Here is a 22164-nt window from a genome sequence, read left to right on the forward strand (position 1 = left end):
GCCCACTTTGTTTTCCTCCCCCCCCCCCCCCTTCGCCCCCCAACAATGTTAAGCAGTAAACACATAGCGTATACGGCTCCTGTAAGAGGTTCACACTCAGGTGTATGCAAAGATCTTCTGTGTTATGCTGTATACTTTATAAACTGTCCTACTTTTTATCATATACTTTTCACAAGGCGCATTTATAATTGTAGCAGAAGTACAGGAAATACGTATAGAATAGCTTTGGTCCTTAGTTGTAAATGAGTATGAAATAAAAACTGCTGCATTGCCAATTACATTCAAACTTTAATTTGTCAACTGGTACTTTGCACTGTTGGTTTGAATCTGGTTTGGTGCTGTGGGGTAATTGCAGGCACTTGTTTAAAAAAACCTGAAAAATTAGGTCAAGTATAACTAAAGCTACATAAAATAATACCAACAACAACAAGGTCCTTCATAGAGAAGTCCTGCTGAAATGTCAGTGTGACACACTTTCCTTGATGGCCATAAGCTGGTGTCAGCCGATGTTCCTCCGTGCAACCCTTACAGTATTTGTATACTTATAAAGTTATTAGGTAAGTGACAGACCAAGTGGAAAGAGCAGAGAAAAGAGAGGCATGCAATCATTCCAAGCCTTGTGAATGTCTCAGTCAGTTGACCTTGTTAAAAAAACATGACTTCCATTAACTTCAAGTTTATTTATTTAATGATGCAAAGGATGAAGATAATTTTAGGTGGAACCTGGTATAACAAAATTCTGGGATCTTACACCCTGCATATTCTCTAGGTCCCCTACTGTCCTCACTAACCATGCTGGACCTGGATTGCAGAGGACCTCTCTGTAGAAAAATATGTTCACTGCCCACCACTGTTGCCATCATACCCAGTTCTTCTAACACAGCTGCTCCTCCAATAGTGTCATTAGTGTTAAGGTGCCACTTATAAATGGGGTAAACTCACAACACATTTCTCTTTATATCTTTCAGACCGTTTTGTCCTTTAGGACCCCCATAAAGTAGTGCAGCCTACCCAGTAATCAATCTGCTGCTGTTCTCCATCACACATGCAATTATTGTGCTCTGAAGCAAGCAAAAGCCACAGTCAGTTGCCTCCTTTGGATCCTCCTATACAATATACTGTACATGTCCTTCCATAATCTTTAGAGAACTACTTTGTTACTGAAGTTCTGTTTCCCAATTTTTGCTGTGTCTCACTACCATACCTCTGTACAGATGGAGCAAAGCCCTTTATAGACTTCAATACCTAAGAGAAAATTCTTCATCTTACTTTATTGTCTATCTCTTGCGCTTCCTGTTGGCATAAAAACATTCCTACACATAGGATGTACCACCATCAGATACCTGAAACTTAAACCTGTTCTGAAGACAACTGGTCAAAATAGGAGACCACATTCACATAAGCCTTTTATTTGGCTGGTCATGTAATTTCAGCTGACGCTCCTTTGTTCTTTTGGATCAGTGGATGGATAACCACTGTGCTACAGTTGACACAAACTTGCAGTATAGAACCAATCATGTCTATGTGCTGGGGAAATACATTTTGTCAGTCAGACTGCTTGGTACTTCAACAAAACAGTAAGTCACCAGCACTCCAAAGGTTCCCCAAGCAAAGTTCCTTTGTTTTGCCTGATGAAGGAACCGGATGCGTTCCGAAACGTTGCTACACTTGGTGATGTAACTGTACACATGGACTAAAAGGAACGTTGCTTGGAGAACCTTTGGAGTGCTGGTGACTTACTGTTTTGTTTATCTGATCCAGCGGCGCCATCTGCTGTGATTTTAGCACCCACCCTCCCATTGGAAGTTGAGGCATTTTTGGTCAGGAGTGCGGTGGGATCCCCTACATGCTTGGTACTTCAGGCTGCAGTCACACCTAAGCAACAGTGTTTTATGCTCATAATTAAGTCAAATGTTTTTGCAAGGAGATTGTGACACATTAATGTAAATGGGCAAATGTGCAAAAACGCCGCAAATATAGATTTTTTAAGTCTATGGGGCCAAGAAACGCTCATCTGCCAAAAGGAAACTCATGTACTTTTTTCCAGCGATGGGCGTTTTGCTACAACATTAAGGTCATATGTGAGCATGGCCATAGAAATGAAAAACATGTTTTGGGGCAGAAAAAGCACTACAAAACATTAGGTGAGGGCAGAGCCTCAATGCTTATCTAATGTGTATGGCCGATGCAGCTCTGTGCACTGGATGGAAAGGTATCAATTAAAAAAGTCATGTATCAGTATGAAGGATACTAACAGCTGTACACTGACTTTTAAAATCGTAGAAAAATGAAAGCAGAAGGTGGCTGATTACTGAAAAATACTTGGGCGCTGCACCAGTTAAGTACCATTTTGTCTGCCTCTGTTAACAATAACCCACAGCTTCCTTTATTGGAGTTTTTGCTGTAACTGACCACTTCAGGGTCAATATTATAAAGTGAGATAGATGGTAAAGAGTTACTTTGACAGTGGGAACTTACTCCTTTTCTTGGGCATCCAAGTCTCTGACCAAGGCATCGCGTTTATTAACCAGGATAACCAGTTCATCCAGTAATAGCTGCTCCCGTCTCTTCTGGGCTTCGGTTTTTTGCCAATCTGTAAAACACAAGTAAGTATATTAGTAAAAAAAACCCCCAGCTCACTGAGGAGTGTCAATCTTTTGTCAATAGACCGCACCTTCTGGTGAAATATGAGGATTTCTGTGGCTTAGTTAATAAACTTAGTGCATAGATTGTACGCAAACAATTCGCAGTAACCCCTAGCAACCTGTTTCTGCATTGCAGACTTTGTTCAGCCTAGGCTGGTAAAATCAACTGTGATTTCTTGCTGGTTTTCTCTGCTTTCCATGGACCCCCACACTGTTAACAACGCAAAAATGTATTTGGAAGTATGTAATACTGTAAACATTTGCAAGAGAGGGTAGGTGTAACAGAGCAGATTCTGGGGGAGGGCAACATTGTATGTTTGCAGAAGTGTGTCTTTCTATTTTCTATTAATAGAACTTTACAAGAAAAATAGAACTTTACATTACAAATACAAAAATAAAATCTTTATGTTCCTGTAAAAAACTGCATCTCTTAAAGGCTGATTTGTGGAAACTGATACAATGAAACCGATGCCTATAGCAACTAATCAGGGGGTTTGTTTCCATTCTCTAGTTAGGACCGGGGATATTAAATATACTGATGCATTGGTTTCCAGAGACAATTGTTTTTTCCCTCCAGTGTTCATAAATCTGCAAAATAAATCTTTACATACAAGGCACAGCTAGATGAGTGTCAGGCACAAGACTTCAGATATCTGTTGATCAGTGAGATGGCAAAATGCTGGCTAGAAACATTTTACTAGTGTTCATGCCAGAAAAGAATTAGATAGGACAATTGTTTATTTCCACTACTTGATTTATTTAAAGCCTACCTGTACTTTTACAAAACTTTAGCTGCTTTACCATATACAGGTAAATTATGCCAAACAACTTTGCAGACACAAACTTTCACTGCTGCCTTTTTCCTCTGTAAAGACCAGGCTAGTGAAACATTGCCCAGTTTACATTCAGCCAGTCAGCAGGCTGAACGATGCAGTGTAAAAATCAACATGTCTTTAGGCTACGTCCTAGAACAGTAAGAAAGGCATCTATGAGCAACAAATGAGGATTTCTTTGCTGTCCTGCGCTCATGTATTTACTGGAGAAACAGACCACCAACCGCAGGTGGAAAGCAGCAGCATACCATCTCCCATCCAATGTGATAGTCAAAATGATCGATGTCAGTTGGTAAAGGCCCTGAGCTACAGCATATATTTTTTTTAACCATAATAAATATTGTTTTAAATGCGACCTTGCACTGGTGGCCAGTAGGACAAAGATTGCTCCCTTGACTTGAAGGTAAGTGCGAGGAAGAATGCCTCTTTACATTGGTGGTAAGTAGAATGAAGAATGCCCCTGCATGTAGGTGGCAAGTAGGAGTAAGTATTCTGGCAGGGCAAAATTGCCAGTGACTGAATTACTATGAAAAGCAAAGTAAATGCTCACGTGGATCCACACATCACTTCTTCAGTGACAGGATTAGCAAAACGTCGGTTTCTGTGGTATTTTCATTAGTAAGAAGCAGTGGCACACTCAGCTTGACAACAAGGGAAGAACACATGGAGCTTGATGAGTATTTCCTCAGATCTGCATAGTGATCCTGTCTCTGGGCAGTTGTTGCCAGTGGACAGTATCATTAGTGTGACCTGGCCCTAACACACACACAAAACACACACTATAATACCGACCTGAGCATATCTTGTTACAGAAGCTGTCTGTCTGTCTGTGCTATGGCTTGCCCAGCTGTAAGGATCTCGTAGTGTCTTTCTGTCAAAGCTCTTTTCATTAACCTCTGCTACTGATCCTGAGCCCTGTGTGCCTGTGCCACTGCTAGTGAGGAAGCTGCAAAACAACTGCATATGGGCTGCAAGGGCAGGAAAGGACAAACATCTCACCCCTCCTGTTACTTACAGGACCCCCTCTGCCCAGGGGCCCACAGCAGTCATGTAAGCTGCTAGGGAATTCATTTACACCACTTGATCTTTAAATACAAGAAAGGATTTTGCTTGCTTTAGAAACTGTAGCTTGGCATTGCACAATATTATTAAGTCTATGATCTTCCAGTACACCCAAATCCTTTTCCATTATTGACTTCCCCCAGTTGTACTCATCCAAGAGTGTATCACCATGCATGTTTTTAGCCCTTAAGTGCATAACTTTTACATTTATTAACTGTAAACCTAAATTTACCAAATAGTTGCCCAATCAAACAGGGCATTCAGGTATGCTTGTAAGTTGGAGACATCTAGTAAGGGAACTTCTCTAAACCAGGGTTCCTCCAACGTTGAGCAGTGGCACATTGACCTCATGCCTGATAAGGTCTGCATAATTCTGGCACCCAGGCCACTCTGCAGAGGCAGCGGCATGGGACCAGTGGAGCTTCTTGTTTCTCAGGTAAGTTACCTCTGACACCAATGAGTATGATAGCTAATACAGTGAGAAAAATAATGATTTGAGCCAATGCCAAGGCAACAAAGTAGTGGTGCAAGAAGAAACACAGGGGATGAAATAATTATTTTCCACACTGTATGTGGAATATTCTTCCAACTGAACACCGTTGTAAGACTAATTCTTCCAACTGCCCTCCAAAGAAAGGAGTCACTATATTGACCACCAGTGTAACATGGCATGCTTTCCACTGACCACCAGTGTAAAGGGGCATTTCTCTCATTGACCACCAATGTGCTGTAGCTAATGTTGCATGAGCTGTAGATATAATCATTTGTTTAAAGGGTTCCTCCACTGTAAAAAGGTTGAGAAAGGCTGTTGTAAGGACTTTATTACACTACATAGCAAGCTGTCATCTGTAAACCCAGAAATTGTACTTTTAATCCCAAACTCTATATAGTGTATATAAAGGTTAAAAAGTAAGGGTCCCAACACTGAACCTTTGGGTACATCCTTAACAGCCTTAGATCATCCAGAGTATGAATCACTAATCACTACTCCCACTCTCTGAATACGGGCTACAAGCCAGTTTTTTTTTAGATTATGTCTTGGCAAATAAAACTTTAGCTCAACTAAAAAGACCAAGTCTGACAATATTTTCGGTCTTCTGCTGTATAAGTCACATTTCACATCCATACATTTAGGTCAGGTATGTTTTTTCCTGTTCATTGCATTCTTGGTGCAGTTTCAAACAAGTGCATTGTCCACAGGGAGCGTTGGTACCTCATGGAAAATGCATCAAAAGCCCACTGCAAGAAATGAACCCTCAATGTTAACAAGGCTGTGTCACTGTGTTTGTCTTTGTGCACATTATTAAAACACTGTTGAACTAAGCATTACACAGAAGTATAGTGAATCATCACCTTTGATTTAAGAAAGCTCGTTGATACAGAAAGCTTCAAATTTTCCACCGAATCGGATAGCGTATCAGTTCTGCCTCTCAAATTGTTGTTTTAAGAGAAAATTACAACACAAAGGAACCAAGCAAGATATGAACAGTTTGAAACAGGTTTTCTGCTGCATTAGATGGGTGTGCATTGACCCTGGATTTAAGGATACCCAAGACATTTCAGCTGTGTATATTCCTACTGGGCCTCGTATCCGGACCAAGCTTTCATCACATGCTGCTTCCGTATGATACAGGGGGATGGGCTGCTATTGACAGTATTGCATTCACAGGCAGCCATTTTTCAGGTACGGCACGCATTATATAATTAAATGGCCTCCATATTGTTTTTTCAGTTTGCTCATATTTTGAGTTATTATTTACAACAAAATACTTTTCTAAATGACTTTCACTAGCTTGTGCTTCCATACTGTAGATTTGTAGACTAACCACTAGAAGTAGCGCTCAGTGGCAGAGAACAATCACTTGGTCTCCCTTGATAACTGCTGAGAAAATATATTCATTAAATAGTGAGCACATTGTTTTCAATGAGCCGGCCAAGTCCAACTTCGGTGTAAAAAGGCGCAATAAAACATCACCATTGTGTAGCACTGCAAAGCAGAAAGCAGAGCTTCCATATGTAATGGGAAACATGGCTTCTAATCTATCCCCATACAAACTATACCAACAAACAATGCGTTTTATAAATTACACACCAATAAGATTATCGCCTCCTGTTTATCGTTTCTAAAGTATAATATAAAGTTACAAATTGTGCATTCCCTTTAGGTTCAGTGTTTAGTGGCAGTTAAGGGTGGCCACATTCATTTCTGTATGTCTTGTCACAATTTCTACATTTTAATAGATCTTAAGATCTCTTCCGTTTCCAGTCATAGTGACTCTGCCTTTTACATGTTGAGATGCACAATTTAGTGATTTGGCTCCCTAAAACATAAACAGCCTTATTCGGTAACTCACCTACACTAAACAATCTGATTGGACAATATCTTTTAGCTCTTCCATCAACTATTTAGTGCAAGGGTCTGCTTGATTTGATTTTGTTAGAATGGAAATGTTTTAGGTTTGTCCTCATATTACACAGTTTTGGTAAATATAAGGGAGAATTTTACAGAGATTGTACAATCAGATTGTAAAGTGTAAAGGGACCAAACTAATTGCCGTGTACATTCTACTGTACATGGCCAACCCAGTCAGGGATAAACTCTGTGGGTCATAGAGATGCAGCAAAGGAATTGAGCACAGGCACTCTCTTCATCTGTCATTTCCAGTGACAGACCTGCCCAGTAAGGCCACCCCAAGCCAAATTTTGCTTTTATATTTGGCTCATAAGTAAATGTTTGTGAAACATACCTACCCACACACATATGGGAATGTGTCCCATTGAGGTGGTTAGTTACTGGGGGTTGCAAGCAAGCTGCATCACAAATGAGCATCTAGTGGAAATTAGCAGAACATTTTTTGGCATAAAAAATGGTCTCAGAAAACATTCACTCCTAAAGTTTGCTGGCATTGTTGGCCACCTATATCTGATGCAAGTGCTCAGCATGTGCTCAGTAACAGTCTTCTTGAACACCTGCAGCATCATATAGTCAGCATGAAGGCAGGCTGACTGCTTAATTTATATCACTTCATTACAATATTTAGCCAGAACAACATTTAATATAGGATTAATCACAGCTAGATTTGCATACTTAGTGTGGCTCACAGCTACTTGTTATATCTGACTGCGTCTCTGAAGATGACAAAGCATGGGTAAGCTCTGTAATTGGCATGTAAGGGCCACAATACAGCATACATACATACATACATACATACATACATACATGCATATAGAGACATCATAGGAAAACACACACTTATTTAAAAACAAATGCAAATGATGACGGGCACAAACCCAAAACAATAGTAATCTGTAATAACAGTGCAAAACCCATAACAGAAATAGGGAACATGTGCAGTCTTCTATCAAAGATTTGACTTCACTGCACTCATATCCATTGGGCAATGGGTTCTATAAGTTACTGCACCCTGCAACCCCCTTGCCCCGATCTCTTGACTGCCAAATTACATTAAATTTTGGAAAACCGTGTTGGATGTTCTTATCATTCATGTAATAATTTAATGTATACGTCAGGGGCTACAAGGAATATGTGCCACTATATCAGTTATAGCTTGTAAAGCTACAGCAGCTACGGATAGAGATCCAGGAAATGGACACTAAAATATGAATTTATGATCAGAAATAAAAACAAATTATATTGCTTTACTCATATTAGCACTTATTTAGATCCTTCTTCACAGCTTCAGCAACACAACCCCTGGAACCAGTATGTGACCCAAAAGTTAACCACACCCCTGGAACAAGTATATGGCCTGCGAGTCAAACACATCTCTAGAACCAATATGTGGCTTGAGAATTCGTCACATCCCTGGAACCAGTGTGTGTCCTGAGAATCAATCACAGCCCTGGAATCAGTATGTGGCCCAAGAATTAGTCACATCCCTGGAACCAGTATGTAGCTCGAGAATCAGTCACATCGCTGGAACCAGTATGTGGCCCGAGAATCAGTCAGACCTCAGAAACTAGTATGTGGCCCAAGAATACGTCCCAACCCTGGAACCAGTATGTGGCCAGTGAATCAGTCACATCTCTAGAACCCGTTTGAAGGCTGAGAATCAGTTGCAACCCAGGAACTAGTATGTGGGCACAAGTATCAGTCACATCACTGAAACCAGTATGTGGCCCGAGAATTAGTCACATCTCAGGAAATGGTATGTGGCGCATAAATTGGTTGCATCTCAGCAACCAGTATGTGGCACAAAAATTGGCTGTATCTCAGGAACTAGTATGTGGCCCAAAAATTGGTTGCATCTCAGGAACTAGTATGTGGCCCAAAAATTGGTTGCATCATAGGAACTAGTATGTGGCCCAAGATCTGGTTGTATCCCAGGAACTAGTATGTGGCCCAAGATCTGGTTGTATCCCAGGAACTAGTATGTGGCCCAAGAATCAGTCACAGCCCATTAATTAGTACCATGGCCTGAGACTGTTTGTACTTGAGCCAGGCATTCTGCTGTGTGTCACAGGTGAAATTCTACTCTGCATATCTACTTCTCCAAACCAGCAATAAAGTCAGGAAACAGCCTTTAATTAGTGTTAACCCTTTTGAGACTAAAATGCCTGAAGCAAGCAATTATTAGCTTCCTCAGGCAGAGGTAGGGTTAAATAGTCTGCTGATTCCCTGGTCAAGTGACCTCTTTCACATTCAGCCTGCAGGAGCTTGTAACTGTCCATCATCCAGGGGCTACTCCGCCCCCCTCATTAAGAAGGTAAATAATGGAGAGAGGGAGAAGTCGGTGATGAAGGAGATAGCAGAACAAATGAGGACCAGGGAGGGAAAAAGGACACCAGCTTAAAAAAAAAAAAAAGAAAATAGCTGGTGACTCCAGCAGTGTCCTCGCTGCTCCCCCCACGCACCTTCCAAAAGAGTGTGTGCAGTCCTTTTGGATTAGTCTCTTCTCTCTCCATTGCCCTGGGCAATCATGTTAAAACTCACATGGCTGGTGCTTATTCAGATAAACCCAACAATGCACACCAGCGGTTACCATGTGAATCTTCACAAACCGCACAAGAATGTGCTGGTTCAAATCCCCCTGACCCTCCTCCAAAGGCAAATTTATTCAAGGCAGCACACTGCTCTGTGCTGCTCTGAAAGCCAGGCTGCGAGTGGGAATGCCACCTTGTATCCATACACCACAAATAACATGCAGCATCAATCATGGTGCAGGGAAAAACACCAGTGACTATGCAGCCTGCAATAACATGACTGCCAACTTTTTAAAATCATTTCCAAGATGCTTTGCTGGCTTTTCAAAGCTGGCTGCTTATTTTATGATTTGTTTAATTATTATTTTTTTATATTTTTATTTTATAATTATCTCCAATAATTCTGTTTTAAAATGGCAGAGTCTTGCAGTATCTGGCTTAAAAACACAGCATAATAAAACATTGTCTTGGGTATGGCCATTTTAAACAATTTTCTCTAGTGTCCAGGCATGCAGCAGTATAAGAACTCTCTGGTATAGTGTCAGAGATCTAAAGGAAAGATGTCTAAACCGCTGAGATTCCATTAATAATTACTTGATAAGTAAAGTCATTTATCTACATTGTTTCAATTTGCTCTGGAGCACTGCAATTTCTGCTTCACATATGACAGATTCCCCTCAAACAGACCTTCCTAACCTCCACCCCATTAAATTCACCATCGTTCTCACTGGACAGTGGGGTGGCAGGTGGATGGGTAGCCCACAAGTGAGGAAAAACACTTCATAGCAAAATGAAACTGGTTTCAGAGAGGCACACAAAGTAGGGTTTCTGTCTAACAAAGATAATATCTTGACTCTTGTTATGCCTGTTACTAATCTGGACTTTTTCAAGTTTAAAATGTCTGCCAGGTTCACTTTAAAAAAAAAAAAAGTTGAAAAAGCTAGCATACAAACTTGATCTGATCTTAAGGCTTTAATTGCAGCACATCAGACAAAAAAGTACATCAACACTAGACATCAACGCTAGACATGTATCGGCCAATTACGTCCTTTGCTTTTAGCAAGAGGTCTCTGGGCTGCCTTCCTTTATGGGTCCATCCCAATTCTCTCTCACAAAACCTTAACAGAATGTGAACTGGAATAAAATACCCAAACAAAAGGGAAACCGCAAATGATCAACAACATTGTAATCATTGACAACATTAAAACAATACAGAAAATAAAAACGCATATAGATCAGCAGAAATGTCAACATGTATATATGGACACATGTGTTGCCATTTCTGCTGATCTACAGTATATGCACTTTATTCGGTATTCTTTTTAATGTTGTTGTCAATGGTTAGGAAAAAATAATCAAGAAAAAAGAAAATAAAGAAAAATAATATTCACTATATATGTAACTCAATATTCCAACTAAAATTAAGACCATGAAGCATCCTGGTTTGTAATGTAAAGATCCAAAATGATTCATAGTTATCGGTTTTCTATTTCTTGCATCGTGTGGCTGTTCTTTTCAATTTGATATACAAAATTTGAAAAATAAAAAAAATCCCAAATTACTCCCAACATAGAGGAGGATGTCACAAATCTCGACCATGCTGAGAACCCTCCATCTTTTTTAAACCATGGAACGTAAATGACTAGATATTTCCACCAAGGTTATTCCAAAGATGTTAGAATACATAAGTATGTCATTTTAAATTGGAGCTTTAGCCCACACAAAAATATTCAGAAATTCTAATTCTGAGTGGTCTACCTCTACAGCCCACATACTGTACATTACATTTTATACAGGCAATCACGTACTGAACATTAGAATTGTTACAATTTAATGTTGTAACGGGTAAACCTTATTAGACATCATAGATTGTATCTGTCTTGTTTCCTTATGAACATTACAAAACTGACGTGTACTGATCCCACATCCGAATGAACTCTGGACACTAAGCCAGGTGGTGTATCTTTCGTTTCTACTGTCAAAATAGCTAGGGGGAAACAATGATCCCAACGTAGGAGCTCTCCTGCTCGAGAAACGGCAACCCCCTGTAAAATCACGCGTAACTGCCAATCGGCTTGTAATATAGGAAGGTTCCGTTTTACAATTTGAACCACTTTACTATAGTTTTTTGAGAATGTAGTGACAAAGGTAGGTTGGTAGCTGCCATCCAGATTTTTTCAGCATTCTTCATCAAACTGTTTAATAAAACCTTCCTACTCTTTGTGCTGACAAAAATATTTGCTCTATCAATGGTTCATTTTGCATATTTACATTTGACTAAGTTGCAAAGTGGTTTCTAATGAATAACTTCTCTTAAAGCCCTCGAAATTCTCCCGTGGCATCCTGGTATGTATAGGATTACAACTAGTGGCTAGTGATGTCAAATTGTTACTAACTATTTACAAAAAGTAGATGTAAAAACTTTACCTGTCTTAAAATCACCTCAGACAGTTAGATCCAAGAAATTAATATTGACAGCACTCCATTCATTAGTGAAGGCCAAATGTAACTAGTTGTTGTTTATATAAATCACAAACGCCAACAGCTAAGTGGAATACACTCACCATTTAACAATCAGGTCATCTATATAGCAACCATACCAATAGACATTAACCGAAAGAAAACCCAAAGACTACTCCAAAAAACCCAGGATTTTTGTTTGTAGAGGATTGAATGATGGAAGTCAGCACAGCTCCACCTCATTCACAAAGTGAAAATTTACTAAGTAAACAGCCAATAGTTCTTTAGTAATCCAATCCCACTAATAAGTTTTTTACTATGGCTTTTAATATTAAGCACAGGACATTGTTTCTCAAATGGGGAAGGGAGATGAAAGAACTTGTAATTAGATGAAACAGTAAGCATATTTTTTTGGGGGTACATACTGTAGGTCCCAGGACACCTATTCAGCCTTATAAAACACTAGTGTTATACAAGCTTTTGCCTGTGAACGTGCCCAGTTGTTTGATAGAAAATGCAGATTTAGTTCCTGACAGTTGCAGCTTGATAGTGACTGCATTTCCTCATTACTACTGCATTGTAATTCTACCATTATAGTAGAGTCAGAAGGGTCTTCCATTGGTCCTTCAAGAGAATTACAAGTGGGAAAAATAATTCAATTTCGGGATTTACTTTTAAATTAAGGTAAATGCCTAAGCCTTTGCTACTGCATTCCAGATACTGCCAATGGGCATGGGGTTTTGTCACATTTTTTAAAATTAAAAACCACAGATTGCAAATTCCTCTTTGCGTTGATGATGGCTACTTCCTTTTAGTGTTGATGTACATGGCAAATGCTCTGGTCCTGTAATATAAGCGGACTACATGAGCTTCTGTTGTCAGTTTTAAATAAAACAAAGACGGAAGGAAACGTGCTCACCTGACCCTAGCCTTTCCAAGTATGCTTGGCAGATTTTCAGTAGTTAGGAGACTGCTCTATTTAATCTCAATTGGTCCAGACTAAGCAAAGATGAACCTTGTAGAGCTGACTATAAATGGTGTGTCCACACGTATTCCGCAATTCCATGTAGGTGTTTCTCATTAGTTGGTAAGGAACTACTGGATTGATCATCTAGCATCTGAACAGGCCACTGCTACAAGGTTCCCGGATATTCAGAACCGACAGATATACTTACAAACTGCAACTTGGCCAAACCTACTACACTTAGTTGTAACAAACAGCTATCGAAAGGCAGAACTCAGAGAACACAACCACAAAATTTGATTATTCATATAACTATAACTGCTTCTTGTGTCTCTGACTTGGACTGCAGCCTTTTCTCATATGATTCTGTTCTGTGCAACTTTGCCTGAATGACATTAAGAACCCCACGACAGATGGGGTTAGGATACCTGTCCTACACAGGTATCTGTGGCAACAAAAGGGCAGTGGAACAAGTTTTTGATTGGTTCATTGTTTTTCACTGTTATATATATATATGCAAATTTTTTGGGGGTTTACACTTTGTTTGCCTAAAGAAGGGACCACACGGTTTCCGAAACGTCGCGTTACAATGTGACATAACCATGGTCAATAAATATTGACTGAGAATTGAGCTGGAGTGCGAGTGACTTTCTATTACTTCTACACATTCACTGGCACAAGCCCTGTGTTCCCAGAAACAAAGTGGTTTTAGGCAGCAGGGTAGCCTGTAGTTATGACTGGATGAAAAACAGAAGCCCTGGGAAGGTAAAGTTGCTTACATAGCATGTCTTTTAAGGCTTAATGTTCAACTATGACTGGATGCGTGTCCCTTTAAGGCCATATGAAGCATGGACAAAGAGGTGCTGGGTTTATGTGGTTGTGTCAGCATAAATGGCATAAAATTTAATCTCCGTACAAGTGTCAGTGCATTGCTTTATTCAACATTGCTCAATAAGATCTGACTAACTGGTGCACATGGATAAGTAACATTTTGCATTATGCAATTTAAAGTCCATTCAGCACCGTGGCTCACAGACCCCACTGTCCTGATGTGAATAACAATTCTCTGGACTCTTTGGGATACCAGATCCACATCTCAATATCTTCCGTGTCATAATATGTTATAAAAATACAAAATACATTACTGATTTCTAATCTCTCCTCCCGAGTACTCAGATTTCCAGTGCCATTTCTCCAAGACAGCATTTTAACATTCAGCTTTTTGACAGCAGTAACTCTCGGAGAAATGTGTGATTTTATCTACCCCAAATAATATGCTAGACAGCAAGTCCTGCTGAGGCGGCATGGGTAGAAGAAGATTGCTTTAGAAGAACCTGGGAATTGTTCAAATGATACCCTCACTGTTCAGAATCTAACAAATCGTTTAAAAGAATTTGGTAATCTAATCAAGTATTTAATGTTTTGCAAAATAGTAAATACATTGGCAAGAGAGATCTTTTAATAAGGTCTTCTTGCAGTTGCCAGTGGGTAAAAACTGGCATATATTCTCAGACAACCTTTAATAGAATAACCTGTCTACACAACTTGTTTTGTGGCTGCATGCAAAAGACGGAGGTGTTATTAATGGTCAGGAACACAGGCCAGACAGCGAGAAGAGACCAGGTAACCAGAGAGAAGTCAAAGCTGGGTTGTGAAGTAAGGTGGATAAGACTGAGGTATAATTTGTGGATCATGAAATGAAACAGAGTAAAATGCTGGCGCTATACAATGCTTTCAGGTCACAACATATATTGAATGGTGAGAACAGAACATAATGAAAGTGTATGTATTATGCATTTATCAATTCAAATCCACAGCATTACCATTCAGTGACATCAACTGCAATTAAACAAAAGACTTGGCAGGCAAGACAAACCAGCTTCTATTTATGGATGCACTTATAGGATATTTAAAGGCCAAACTGTTTTTTGTTTTTTTTAAGTTTTGGATTAAGTGGGAAAAGGGTAAAACCTATGTGTCCTGGTGGGGAGATTTCCTTTCACTTCTTTTCGGTGGAGACAAAACAGGAACAGATAGGCAACCTCTCCAAAAGGAGAGGAAATGACCAGTTAGATGAAGGTCACCAGAACAGGTGTCCCCAATGGAAGATTTGCCACATGACAGCTGTAAAGAGTGGAATTCCCATCCATTCCTGCCCCAGTGACAATGGTTACAGGACAAATATAAAGAACCTAGCTCTACATCCATACTTAAGATATGTTGTAGTTATATCTACCCAAGTGTAATTTTCCCACGGCCACCAATTCCAACCTGTCCTGGAAAATGACAGGAGCAACCTCAAAGTTTGAATCTGACTCTTTGCTGTGAGTACACAATGACTCTTGTTAGTGCAGACACATTAACATATGTTGACCACTCAACTAATCTGCAACACAATATTGTATTCTCCGGGTATAATGGAGCAGTGATATCCAAGCAGTTGGGGAAGAGAGCACAGGCCTAATGTATGTTTAATGTTCTGAAGAAAACTACTTTTGGGCAGTGAAAATTCTTACCAAAATTAGAAGAAATAAATGTGCTATTTAGATAGTATTAAAGTTGCGTTCTCTTTGCACATAATCTGGTTTAGTAATAGTTTATCATAAAGATATTAACATGCTAGATATAGGCAATTATCTCTCCACCCACATTTAAACTGCACCTGTCTCTCCACCAGTTTGTTGCTTTCAGGTAACTGCAAAATAAAATTAATTAGGACCAGTATGCTGTTTACACAAGGTGCTTACGCAAAAGTGTTCACTTGATTCAGCTAGTTATAGATAGATTACACAATGATTATATATCTGGAGGCCTCCCAAGCAGACTTGGGGTGTGGAACAGAACAGATTTCCCAACTGAGAATAAGCTAGTGAAATAAGCTGATGCCCTACCTCTTGTTTTGGCTGCCTGTAAGCACTTTCAGATTGGAGTTATTTAGTCCAAAAACAGAGCAGATATTGGACGTATTGGCTACAAAGTATGGAAGCTCTTCCCTCCTTCTCCACCTCTTCAGGAAGAGAAGAAAAGGATAGCCCTCTCATGCACCACTGAGTGCTATGTAAATGCTAATAATAAAAAACAGTCACCAGGAAAAACAAGTGTAAAGGAAAATAAAAAAATTAAACAATTTATTTGTTTTAAATTATTTAAAAATGAATCTAAACCCATTAACAAAAATTGAATAAATTACAGCTTATGAGTCGTCGCATGAGGGGGCCAGAGCTGCCTAGACATCATAGGGGGCCTGTATAATCTACCCAACAGAGCACTCCCCACACTTTAGCGCATGGTGTCACTTGTAGACATGTGCAGTACCTCTTACTTGCACACACTACACCGGGGCTCCTTGGGAAAGTTGGATCTCTCTCATTGCGCATGTGAGCAAGGAGCATTCAGTGAAAGCTGATTTGTGGAACGCTTTCTGCTTCTTGTTTAATGCAAGCTGGTGGGTTACAATGTGACAATGCATTTGGTCTCTCACCCTGCAGAGTCCCTGAGTGTAAACAGAGGTTTTCACTAAGGTTGGGCTTCATCTGTTTATGTAGAGGAGGGAAAGGAGCAATTAGGCTTAGTTCCACTTCTCCTTGTCAAATCAAAACATTGCTTCTCTTACTTGCCACCTTTACGAGCAATGAATGAGGAAAGGGTTACCTGCCTTGGTACTTCCTGCGAGCCCCTCCTTCAGCATGCAGAACATTTCCCAGGAAGGCTGTCTAGTGCACACCAAGGCATCCTCTAGCTTTCACATTCACCCTTTCACCAGCTCATTTCAGCGTTCATCTGTCACATGTATGAGAGTAGCCAAATTGCCATTTTGTGCATATATTTGTTAGTATTAATTACAATCTACCAGAATAGATTTTTTGGTCTTCATTACCATTGTTTAAAGGGGTATGGGCAACTATATTTCACCATTTAAACTGGGGTTATCATATTGAAGCTCATCTCCACCCAACATGTATATTCCTATATACATTCCTACCAGCATGGCCATTTTAAAGTGAGATTATAGGTAACTTTCTCCCTGATGGATTCTTATTAATGTATAAATTATTGTGGAGATCTAGGTGACACCATCACTAAGGCGTTGTGCTAGGGGCTGTAACAAACTAGGGAAATCTCAGCAATAGAAAATTCAATTGTTTTTTTCAAGAGGAAAGCAGGTAACCTAAGTGATCACCTCCTACTTAAAACATCATTAGCAGTTTTGAGTGAAGCTGACCTTTAAAGGATGGGCTGGGACTATGAATCTGATGCCAGGATATAGCCAGCCATTTCATAATTTTACAGCTGGATTCTTACAATAGATATATTTTCAAGAAATAAAACAATCATACTACTTCTCAAGATATACTGAATGCCTTGCTCTGAGACTTCAGTGGAGGCCATACCCACGGTCTGATGAAAATTAACACTAGTTTTGTAAAGCACACATCAGGGGATTTCAGTCAACTCTTATCTTTAGTTCCAGTCAACTAGCAATCCTGAAAGAGTTTGCATCATCATCAGAGCAGGCGATTCTGCTGGTGAACCTAATCAATCCACGGAATACTGGGACTGTGCGGTGTAACAAAGCTAAAATAGATTTACAAATGGGGTTTTAGGGGATAAGCTCCTCCACAGGATTACATATTGATTTTTAAAAATAAAAAGCTTATCATATAAACTAAAAGTGGAAAAAAAATTAACCTATGCAAAAAAAAAATCCTTTTAGAAAAAAAATGCTTACTTCAAACATAAGCAAGTACTGAATCAAAATCAACAAACTCTTGGAGATACATATTATTGAGCGAAAGGAGTAATATGTCAAGGTCCAACCACGGTGAGGGCTGTAATGAACTTACTAGTGAGTGATACAGCCATAGGAGACAAACGATGTGCCCTCATTATAAGATGTCACTGTTGTAAGCTGGTCTCGGATGGTCTGAGGATTTGATGTGTTTACTAGGGTAAGAACAAATCAGAAAACCTAGGATACTACTAAGTATTGGAAAATGTTGTTAAAAGGAAGAAGTGTATTTTTAGGCAGTACAGATTTTGAGAAACCACAAAAAGAGTCCTGTATCTAGCCAGTTTAAGGGCTTGGATACAGAACCCAATGAAACATTCCTCTCAGTTTTAAATCAAACATTGTATCAGCTTCTGGTAAGACACTGCAGGATCTAACTAATATTACCATTACTATACAGACTAGGGATGCACCAATACTGATACTAGTACTCGCCCAAATGCTCCGATACTTACCCCCGATACCGGAACTTCCGGTCATAAGGAGATTTCCTCTGACCGGCAGTGCAGCGAGGGAACATAAAGGCTTCAATGCCAATCAGCATGGAGCAGGCCAAAGAGCATGGAGCTGGCTTCTGGGCCAATCAGCACTGAGCCGGCTACCCGACCCTTCCTGGTAATGACCAGGCTGGCTTCCTGATTGGCCATGAAAGCTGACTCCATGCTCCCAGCAGTACCGGTATCGGTAGGTACTGAAAGATAAATATCGGTTCTTGATACCGAAAAACTGGTATTGGTGCATCCCTAATACAGACAAATAGTTTGAAGGTATATATTACAAGAAACTGCCTGACTGCCAATAATTATTCAGCCTTAATGCGTATCTCTAGCCAAAACATTAGAGCTGGTTAGAACCCCTGAACATTCAACTCCAGACCAGTGAGGTGAACTTAAATGACCAAAGACAGTCAAATCAATCTTCATTACAAATGTGTTTATTGTAGGTAGAGGTGTATAGCCAATGTGTTTCGGGGAAATAACACTGTTCTCTTCATCGGAGCTGTTTGTATAGAACCATTGTTTTTGAGGCAACATATTTAAGTGATTCAAATATTCAAAGGGATTTAAATATTGTCATAAAGGCTATACACCTCTAAGAACAATGCCCACATTTGTGATTATGATTGATATGCCTGCCTCTTGCTATTAAGGTTCGCCCCTCTGGTGTGAAGCTGAATGTACATGCACGGTGATGCACTTCTTTGGCGGCGGGCATCTTGGTGATGGACGCCGGCAAAGAGAGTAGGAGATATTGAACTGGCAGGATCAGGTATGCTGCCGGGTCCCCTCCCCTCTTTCATGCCGCTGTTGGGCTCTCGGTCCATGACTGAATGCTCAACTTTTATGAGCCTGGTAAAGGGGTGTGTGGCCACGAAAGCGCTTGCAATTGAAGGACAGCACACGCTAGCTTGAATAATTCGTCTGGTGTGCTAGCGACATATTTATACTATCATTTTATGAGGGGTGACACCAAAATGACTGACAGTCATTTTGTTGTCCCCCCCCCCCCCCTGATGGTGTCACCTGGTGTGGGCCGCACCTCCTTGTGACGCCACTGACTGGTACATCACTTCTTTTTACTACCTCTGTTGTGCCTAATTATAGCATTACCTCTACAGGATTTTATTGTTGTCTGTGTCCTCATTAGGGGGATTCATCGTTTATAGAACAATAAAGAGAAAAGCAAGATTTTATGGTTGGCAATAAACCAGCAATAAAGGTAAATTTTCCAATCAGGGCCCCCATTAGGTGACAGCTGTCTAAAAGATGCCTCCGTACTTATGAGATAATTTCTGGTGTTTTGGGGGACGAAGTTAAAGCTGAACACAAAGCAAACAGCCAAACAGATGAAAATACAAATACCTGTCAAAGGTCTGTATTTCTGTCCTTTCCTTTCCTGAGATTTACACAGCTCTGTCCCCACAGCACATCCCTGTCTAGCAGGAGACTTAGTTTTTGTTTTCTGTAGTTAAGAAACACTTATCCTTTGTCCCTCCCCCAGCCTGTGACTGGACTGCAAAAGCAGCGGCAGACTAATGAGCACATCTGTAATTCTGCACTCTCCTCTTATCAGCATGTCCCAAGTTAGCATGTGAGCACTACAGCACAACTGACTGGCTACCTGTGCTGCTTCTCCCTCTCCCTGCCTGAGCTCTGCTGTACAGGGGATTACAAAAGGTTCATAACAAGTCAAATGCAGGTACTTCCACTGGTTGCATGAAAAATGCATTTAATTATGTATTAATAAAAACACAGCTGAATTATTTTGTGTCTTTTGTATATGTCTGGAGTTAAACTTTAAAGGAAATCTCCTTAAATAAAATAAAAAAAAGAAATGTACAAGGGTATGAACCATTACCCACGCCATAGAAAGCGGAAAAAAAAACCTTTTATTTATAGGTGCACTTTAAAACTGACCAGTCTACAAGGCTTTCAGGAACAACATTGGCCTTAGGATGAAAAGTTTCGACTGCTACATCCAAAAGCAATATAAAGAGTAAAACAGAAGCAAAGTAGTGCCTTTCAGTATCCCAGTGGACTGACCTTTGTCAGAGGTCTTGGAGGTCATAGTGGAACACTACTGTGGTGTAACCTCTAATAAGTCACTTTCTAGAATGCATATGCACACAAACAGGTAGGACTTTTTTTTATTCTAGAGTGGTGTGAAATTGACAAGCTGTAATAAAACAGTTACAAAGAAACAAACAATAGACATGCATGATGTGTTTAATGAGCATGAGAAAGGTTTCCTTTTTTCTTTTCCTTTAAGGAAATTCAGCATGAGAACAGTTATAAACTGACTTGGCACTCTCTGCAGCACATGCCTCAATAGAGGACTGTTGTACAACCAATGCACCTGTTCATTAAAAAGATAAATCCCAATCAGCTTCTCTCTTTCATTTTCAGATGGACTGGTTGCTATAGGCAGCATAAACAGGAGTTCTTTAAGGCATTTTCTATCTCAGTTTTGTATCACATCCATGAACAATGGGATCAACCTGAGCAATGTCACTTTTCTCTGGCACCAAGAAATTACGATTGAAATGTAGTATCCGCAATGGAAGCTCTTCTGTTCTCACTGGACCTTATGGTCAAACCACCCCACAGCCTGCTAAAGTAAAATAAATGAAGCAAATGGGGACCCAAGTGTTACCCATAGATACCATTCAGATTGCACAGGTGAAATAATTTGTACAGTCTATGAACAGAGGGGAAAGGGTGGACATGGCTAAAACATTAAAACAAATTAAGGGTGTGAATAAGGTTCAGGAGGGCAGTATTTTCAAAATGAAGTTAGGAAGTCAAGAACAAGGGGGCATAGCCTCAAACCAGCTGGAGGAAAGTTCAAAACTAACCTTATGATTTTACCATAATTCTGCATAGAACAGACTTCCAGCAGAAGTAGTAAGTCAGTGGATTTAAAAATGCTTGGGACAGACAGAGATCTATACTCCGTAAAAAGAAAAACCTGACACAGGCCGCTGTCACGTGGCAGGTCTATTTCTCTTCCCATTTATTAGTACAGCATGCATGTTTTGTTTGTGGCATGTCACATTAAAGTGACACCAAACTTACAAGTAAAATCTTATAACATTTAAGTACCCGAACTAGTAACAGAAATGCATCTTATTTGTGTATCACTCGGCTGTAGAGCTTCAAATCATCTCTGAATTGGTGCTGACACTGTCCTTCCTTCTGGAGGGTGACTACTTATGTTCTCTATGGTCCCTGTGTGTGTTGTAAAGTAGCCACCACTCCAAGTTCTCTCCCGTGCTGGACTACAATCTCATGTTTAGTTTACTACTTTGTATTGAGATTGCAGTCCATCACAGGAGTGAGCTTGGAGTGGTGGCTACTTTACAACACACACAGGGACCATAGGGAACAAAAGTAGCCACCCTCCAGAAGGAAGGACAATGTCAGCACCAATTCAGAGATGATTTGAGGATCTACAGCTGAGGGATACACAAATAAGATACATTTTTGTTAATAGGGTACTTGAATGCATTTTTAAGATTTAACTCTTGAGTTTAGTGTCACTTTGCACATTCGGATCCTGCAATCTTGTGAGTGTCTAAGTACTAAACTGACACAGCTCAGTTTCTGCAGCACAAATAATTAAAAGGACTGGAGTGAACAATTCTGGAATGAAGGTGGTCAAAAATAAATCTGTATTTCTTTGACAGTTTTCTTTGAGACAAATGACCTATGTCTCCAGCCTCGACAATGCAACATGATCTACTACCGTGTTTCCCCGAAAGTAAGACCTACCCCGAAAGTAAGACCTAGCGCTATCTTCGGGGATTTCTGTAATATAAGACCTACCCCGAAAATAAGACCTAGTTCGGTGGTAGGTCTTATATTACAGAAATCCGCTAGGTCTTACTTTCGGGGTAGCTGCACATAAACTGAATTTTGAATCTAAAGACCGGCCGCAGCTCCCGCCCCGCCCACACGCCCGCCCACA

General features: G+C 40.1%; 1 protein-coding gene across 1 annotated transcript in view; it reads right to left on the reverse strand.

Moving 5' to 3' along the window:
• EHBP1 (EH domain binding protein 1) overlaps nt 1-22164 on the reverse strand; it is a 362056-nt gene that overhangs the window by 1175 nt on the left and 338717 nt on the right. The window contains 1 exon segment of the mRNA XM_018555921.1: nt 2479-2593. Within this exon segment, the coding sequence (XP_018411423.1) occupies nt 2479-2593 (115 nt within the window).

Source organism: Nanorana parkeri, unplaced genomic scaffold (assembly GCF_000935625.1).
Source record: "Nanorana parkeri isolate BGI_ZX_2015 unplaced genomic scaffold, ASM93562v1 scaffold11, whole genome shotgun sequence".
NCBI lineage: Eukaryota > Metazoa > Chordata > Amphibia > Anura > Dicroglossidae > Nanorana > Nanorana parkeri.